This window comes from Osmerus eperlanus, chromosome 15, assembly GCF_963692335.1.
Source record: "Osmerus eperlanus chromosome 15, fOsmEpe2.1, whole genome shotgun sequence".
NCBI classification, from domain to species: Eukaryota; Metazoa; Chordata; class Actinopteri; order Osmeriformes; family Osmeridae; genus Osmerus; species Osmerus eperlanus.
The window spans coordinates 11,066,810-11,072,951 of record NC_085032.1 but is presented as its reverse complement, the minus strand read 5'-3'; the positions used below and the strand labels follow the sequence as shown (position 1 = coordinate 11,072,951).

The window sequence follows — 6,142 nt, the reverse complement described above, 5'->3', positions numbered from 1 at the left end:
GCTACACTGTTACCCTTCAAAAGTCATGTGACAATCACATTGTGTACCTACGGAATATTTGTTTTCACCCAATCCGAAGTCTGGGTGTGTTAAAACAGTTTGCAACTTTGCATGAGATCATTGTCGAAGTGACAGCTGTCTGGGCATACAAATGGCACATAAAATTACGAAGTTGACTGTCAGCGATGTAAGATTTCCAACGTCTCTGGAGCACCATGGTTCAGATGCAATGGTAAGCATTGCGCTTCTGCTTTTATTACCAACTTTATTGCTATTAAAAAATATTGTCTAATATCCTAGTACAGGCCAACTGAACCAGTGTTGTGCCTTATCCTGTAGCCTAACAAGGTCTACCAAATTAAATAACCGCTTTACGATCGACGTTATTTTCAGCACACCGACCCAGACTACTCAGTCGCCTATGTTGTGATCGAAACTGAATCCTGTATGAAAGGGTACGGCCTGACATTCACTGTAGGAAGAGGAACAGAAATCGGTAAGATTGCGTTCTACTACTGCACACTACTATTTGTTCTAGCATGATTTGGATATTTTTTGGAAACAACATACCAAATATATTGGATTACAATTGTCAGTCTGATATAGAAAAGTTCGTGTTTATTTCGTCAAGTGCAAAGTGTGCTAACAGTGCCGTTGTGTGGTTGTAGGCATTAACGCAATGATCACCTTTTTTCCTTCATGGATTGTCCTCTTAACTACTGCGTATGAAAAACGAGTTGTTAGTCTGAGTTATGTATCGCCCCATTAGTGAACAGTAAAATGAGACAGGGTATCTCTAGTCTCGTGGCTCTAGACTTGTTTGACAATACTAACAAGATGCAAACCTTCCCATTGGCACTTATTTGCTTTTCACAATGTGTGCTTCATGTTTTGCCTTCCCGCAATGTTTTGGGGCTATCTCGTTGTTGATGATCATTGACCTATGCACTTTTGTAAAGCTCTCTCTTGGAAGTCGCTTTGGATAAAAGCGTCTGCTAAATGAATACATGTAAATGTAGATAACTTGTGTGTGCAGTGGTGTGTGCTGTGGAGGCCTTGACTGGCTTTGTGGTGGGGAAATCTCTGGAGGAGATAGTGAGTGACTTCCGTGGATTCTACCGCCTCCTGACCAATGATGGACAGATGCGATGGGTGAGAACAAGGACGTTTGGTTTCAACATAGAGGAATGTGGGGAAGCATTTTTTTAATCACCATGTATGCCTCTTAATCCTCTGTTAGTTGAGAGAAATTAATGTTGGTCTAATTCTGTCTACAACAGATTGGACCAGAGAAAGGCGTTATCCAACTGGCCACTGCAGCCCTCCTCAACGCAGTGTGGGACCTCTGGGCCAGAACCGAGGGCAAGGTGGGATGCCACTCATGTCACTTAAGGCTTCGAAAACACACCTGTACAACTGGCCAATGGCTAACCATGCCAAATACAAACTAACAATATTCTGTGTTCTTTTTTCACCAGCCACTGTGGAAGCTACTTGTTGACATGGTATGTTGGAGAAATATCGAGTCTGCCTCTTATATCCAACTATTGTTTGCTGTAGTTGATCCAAGTTGATCTCAATAAATGTGTGTAAACCCCCAGTCTTAGTTACCATGCAGCATGCCGTGTACTGTGCTGTGTTGTTGTTCCAGGATCCCAGGAAGCTTGTCTCGTGTATTGACTTCAGATATATAACTGATGCTCTGACAGAGCAGGAGGCGTTGGGTAATGTTCGCACACACACACACACACCGACTGCCACTATGAACAGACACACTTCACTATCTCTCTTTAACCGTCTCTCAGATATGCTCATGAAAGCTCAGGAGGGCAAGGACCGACGAGGTAAGCACACTAATGAAACATGAATGGCTGTGGTTAAGAACTCCTCCTTTAATTAAGAGTGCAGATAGAAATATGGTGCCTGGGAATTGTACCATTTAATAACACACTCCATGGGTATCAGTGTATCATCTAAATTCCCATCTGTTCCTGTGCAGAGGAACACATGCTGACGGAGGGTTACCCCGCCTACACCACCTCCTGTGCCTGGCTGGGATACTCTGATGAGCTACTCACACAGGTAACGGATCTGCACATCACTGAATTGTTGACTGATTCATTGGTTAGCTTGTTGTTGGATGGATTGACAGACGGACCAGTTTATATGGTGTTTCTCAAGATGTGCTCAGATGCCCTCAACAGTGGATGGACCAAGTTTAAGGTGAAGGTTGGAGCCGACCTAAAGGACGACATCCGTCGCTGCAGTCTCATACGGAAGCTGATTGGTCCCAACAACACTTTGGTAATTATCTGCCACGCTATTGGTATCAGTAATCCTCACTGTGGATGAGGCACACAGGTTTACTTTTTTTCACCTACCGACACACCCACTTTTAATAAGATCATCCAACACCACATATGGATGCATGTTCTTCACAGAAAATATGTCCAGGCCAAGGAGTCTTAAGTTTGCAAAAATAATTCATTTTATGATTTTCTATTTTAGTAGACATCAGAATAGGCCCTGAGTCTTAATAATTAACTAGCATTTACCCAGTCTTTTTTCCAGTATGTTTCCTGATGGCAAAGTTGATAGTACCTGCTCTGTGTCAGATGATCGATGCCAACCAGAGGTGGGATGTTGGAGAGGCTATCACCTGGGTGTCTGAGCTGGCCCAGTACAAGCCCGTGTGGATTGAGGAGCCCACCAGTCCTGACGATATCCTCGGCCATGCAACCATCTCCAAGGTGACAAACAGTAGTAGGATGGATGGAGTTTTAGAGGCCTGACATTTGTGTCTTTCTGAATGCTGGTGAGATTGAGATCTATGTTTTATTGTTCCAGGCCCTGGCTCCTCTGGGGATTGGAGTAGCCACAGGAGAACAGGTAGGTCCCACCATGCTGGTGTTTTACCCCCCACTTGTCCTGTGTGTCAATGTGGATCTGAAATGGCGTAACATGATGATATTGCCCATTATCACAGTGCCACAACAGGGTGATGTTTAAGCAGTTCCTACAAGCATCGGCGCTTCAGTTTGTCCAGATTGACAGCTGCAGACTGGGCAGTGTCAATGAGAACCTGGCTGTACTGCTCATGGCCCACAAGTTCCAGGGTATTACATTTATTTACTGTGTGTGTACGGTATCTACATGTTTATCTTGGTGTGAGGGGGGCTCATGCCTGGCATGTTAGCGTTGCCGTGTTAAGCTTTCCCCTCCGTCTCCAGTGCCTGTGTGTCCTCATGCTGGGGGAGTTGGACTGTGTGAGCTGGTCCAACACCTCATTCTCTTCGACTACATCTCCGTGTCCGCCAGCCTCCACAACCGGTCAGTGCCAACCACAATAACATGTTCAATAACATGAGTAATTGCTGTTCTGACTGCTGTCGCATGACCCTGTCTCCTCTCTCAGGATGTGTGAGTACGTGGACCACCTCCATGAGCACTTTATCAGTCCTGTGGTGCTGAGGGACACTCACTACATGCCTCCCAAGGTATAGTACATGTCAACACCACTGCATCAACCCCACACCAGACTGAAAGTTATCACCGGTGATGCTGTGGGTGGAGTTTTTTTTTTCATTCTCTGCAGCAGCAGATGCACTGCTAGACATTTACCACCGTAAGACAGGCTACTGAGCCAGTGCTGTTTGGTCCCTGTCCAATCAGGATCCAGGATACTCCTGCGAGATGGTGGAGTCGTCTGTGCAGAGACACCAGTACCCTCAGGGAGAGGTCTGGAGGAAGCTCCTGAATCCGTGAGGAAAATAAGAGTGAAGAAGCAGACATCAGAGAATTATTTCATTTTCAGTTGGCACCGACCCATTTACTTCACTGCAGGGGGTGATAAATTAAGTACACTAAAGTACTTGATGAATAATTTAGTGACTATCAAACTGTGCAAAAAACCTGATACTTTATGTTTTGTTCTTTTTAAACCAATGTCACTGCATTTTTTTTTTATACTTGATTTTCCATTGTTGTACAATAAGCTGTTGTATAATAACTACATTAAACAATGGAATATATAAATTCTTTATTTTCAGAAATTAAAATATTTAACAAGAATTAAAAAGACAAAAACAATGAACCTAAAATGCAACATAAAAGCAGGTCGATACAGCAGAAATCAACTCCATTGCAGGACACACAATACAACATAAGGTTTCATTCCATGGAATTCTGATTTAAACAGCCATCTGCATTTTGATGGCAGGATGGGGATGGTAATCTGTAATCTCAAAGTCTTCGGCTCTGAAGTCGTCGATGCACTCCACCGTCCTCAGGATCTTGAGCTTGGGGAAGGGGCGGACCTCCCTCTGAAGCTGCAAGGGAGGAGTCCACAAGATGAACGTCACGATCACACACACGCACAGACGCACGCACAGACGCACGCACAGACAGCACAAGCCTACCTGAACTTTGAGGGGTTCGATGTGGTTGGCGTACACGTGAGCGTCTCCCAGAGTGTGCACAAAGTCACCAGGCTGTGGAGGCGGAAAGGACAAAGGGGTGGGGGGGTAAAAATTCCTTCTTGTGTGGGATCTTAAATCTCATAAGAGCTCACGGCTTCCATTCAAAATGCCAGTTTTGTGAACGTGGGAAGCGAGTGACAAGACACACCCACCTTCAGTCCAGTGATGTGGGCGATCATGTATGTGAGCAGGGCGTAGCTGGCAATGTTGAAGGGCACACCCAGTCCCATGTCCCCAGAGCGCTGGTACAGCTGGCAGGACAGCTCCCCGTCGCAAACGTAGAACTGGCACAGGGCATGGCACGGGGGCAGGGCCATGCAGGGAAGGTCTGAGGGGCACAAAGGAAGTCAGAAGCAGGCTTGCTTGATGGATTTTGTGACCATGTGTCAAACAACCAACCTTTTGGATTCCACGCACACATGATGATTCTCCGGTCCTCCGGATTGGTCTTGATTGTGTCAATAACCTTCTGTAGCTGGTCCACACCTTGTCCTGTGTAGTCTTGCAGGAGGACAAAAACGATTTAATCCAATGCAACTATTGTGTGTGTGTGCGTGTAGTAAAATCGTATTAGTGTATTGTCTTTTAATCTTTACATTGTCTTAAGTGGATTATGAGTCATTACAGTTACCTGCATGCATATTCTTGTATTCTGCCCCATAGTGTCTCCACTGAAACCCATACACTGGTCCCAGGTCCCCTTCTTCCCGGTCTCTGAACCCGCTCTTGTCCAGGAAATCCCGTGAGCCGTTGGCGTCCCAAATCTTCACCCCTTTCTCCGACAGCTCTTTGGCATTTGTTGATCCCTGCAGCAAAGACCAAAATCTACTGTCAGCTTAATTTATTTTTGGAAGTAGAGCGCCATCTACCGGACATTGGGTTTCTAGGAAGTGTGTGTGCAATCTGTTAACGTGTGCAAGCACCTTGGTTTCAACAACAAGCATTTTCTTTGGTTATCTTACCTTGATAAACCATAGCAATTCTTCAAGAATTCCTTTCCAGAACACTCTTTTTGTCGTTAGTAGCGGGAACTGATCTGAAGTGAAATTACGGGATACTATTCAAGCTGCAGCCAATTTTGACAGTCAAATTATCTTTCGTTGACCTCATACGCGGGAAATAACTACCTAGCTAAATAATATGTTGATTGTTCAAATGAATAAAATCCCACTATGCCAAACCTTTCACCAATATAATTATCAACATGTAGAGAAAACGGTGTAGCCTACTGACTGGCTACTGGTTGCTTACCCCGGAGACTGTATCTTGCTTGTGACCCAAATACAGAGACAACTCCCGTTCCAGTGCGATCTCCCTTTTTGTGGCCGTGCTGCAGAATGTATTCTATTTGATTCAAGTAGCCCCGTTCATCACAAAACAAGGAAAATGGAATATTATCCGTTTTCCCTTCGACTTTCTTCTGTTCTTCGCCATTGCGACACTCCGTTGTGTGTATTTCAGATGTTGCTGGCATTTTGCTTTTAAAATGGAATAACTGAACGCACGAAAGTCGTACTGTCAACTACAGATATTCGCGGGTTATTTTGATGCATTTCCTTGTATTGATGAAAACCAATAACATTTCAAGAAAAACGCGCACACTTTAAGTCCCGCCTACTGAACAAAAACCTCCACACGTTAAAGCCAAAGCCATGGCTCTGGTT

General features: G+C 44.7%; 2 protein-coding genes across 3 annotated transcripts; one reads left to right on the top strand and one right to left on the bottom strand.

The window, feature by feature from the left end:
• The first annotated feature begins 71 nt into the window (after positions 1-71).
• On the top strand, positions 72-4,036 carry enosf1 (enolase superfamily member 1). Of its 2 annotated transcripts, XM_062479178.1 has the most exons (15): positions 72-232; positions 394-496; positions 1,037-1,152; positions 1,281-1,367; positions 1,479-1,505; positions 1,652-1,724; positions 1,806-1,844; positions 2,000-2,082; positions 2,182-2,304; positions 2,616-2,750; positions 2,848-2,889; positions 2,987-3,116; positions 3,231-3,330; positions 3,416-3,497; positions 3,673-4,036. In XM_062479178.1, exons 1-15 carry the CDS (start codon positions 152-154, stop codon positions 3,763-3,765), a joined length of 1,314 nt encoding a protein of 437 aa, XP_062335162.1. In that variant the 5' UTR covers positions 72-151; the 3' UTR covers positions 3,766-4,036. The 2 variants fall into 2 exon arrangements, with proteins under 2 accessions (XP_062335162.1, XP_062335161.1); XM_062479177.1 differs by having other exon boundaries at positions 1,652-1,844.
• tyms (thymidylate synthetase) lies at positions 4,025-6,029 on the bottom strand. Its single transcript, XM_062479179.1, has 7 exons — positions 5,730-6,029; positions 5,441-5,514; positions 5,110-5,284; positions 4,878-4,979; positions 4,631-4,806; positions 4,419-4,490; positions 4,025-4,328 (listed from the first exon to the last, which is right to left on the bottom strand). Exons 1-7 carry the CDS (start codon positions 5,950-5,952, stop codon positions 4,191-4,193), a joined length of 960 nt encoding a protein of 319 aa, XP_062335163.1. The 5' UTR covers positions 5,953-6,029; the 3' UTR covers positions 4,025-4,190.
• Positions 6,030-6,142: the final 113 nt, after the last annotated feature.

Coding starts and splice junctions, on each gene's coding strand:
- enosf1 (XM_062479177.1), top strand. CDS start 152: ATGGCACATAAAATTACGAAGTTGACTGTCAGCGATGTAAGATTTCCA. Junction 1,845..1,999: donor GGAGGGCAAGGACCGACGAG/GTAAGCACACTA, acceptor GTTCCTGTGCAG/AGGAACACATGCTGACGGAG. Junction 3,331..3,415: donor TCCGCCAGCCTCCACAACCG/GTCAGTGCCAAC, acceptor CTCCTCTCTCAG/GATGTGTGAGTACGTGGACC.
- tyms (XM_062479179.1), bottom strand. CDS start 5,952: ATGCCAGCAACATCTGAAATACACACAACGGAGTGTCGCAATGGCGAA. Junction 5,515..5,729: donor AGCAAGATACAGTCTCCGGG/GTAAGCAACCAG, acceptor ATTTCACTTCAG/ATCAGTTCCCGCTACTAACG. Junction 4,329..4,418: donor TCGAACCCCTCAAAGTTCAG/GTAGGCTTGTGC, acceptor CCTCCCTTGCAG/CTTCAGAGGGAGGTCCGCCC.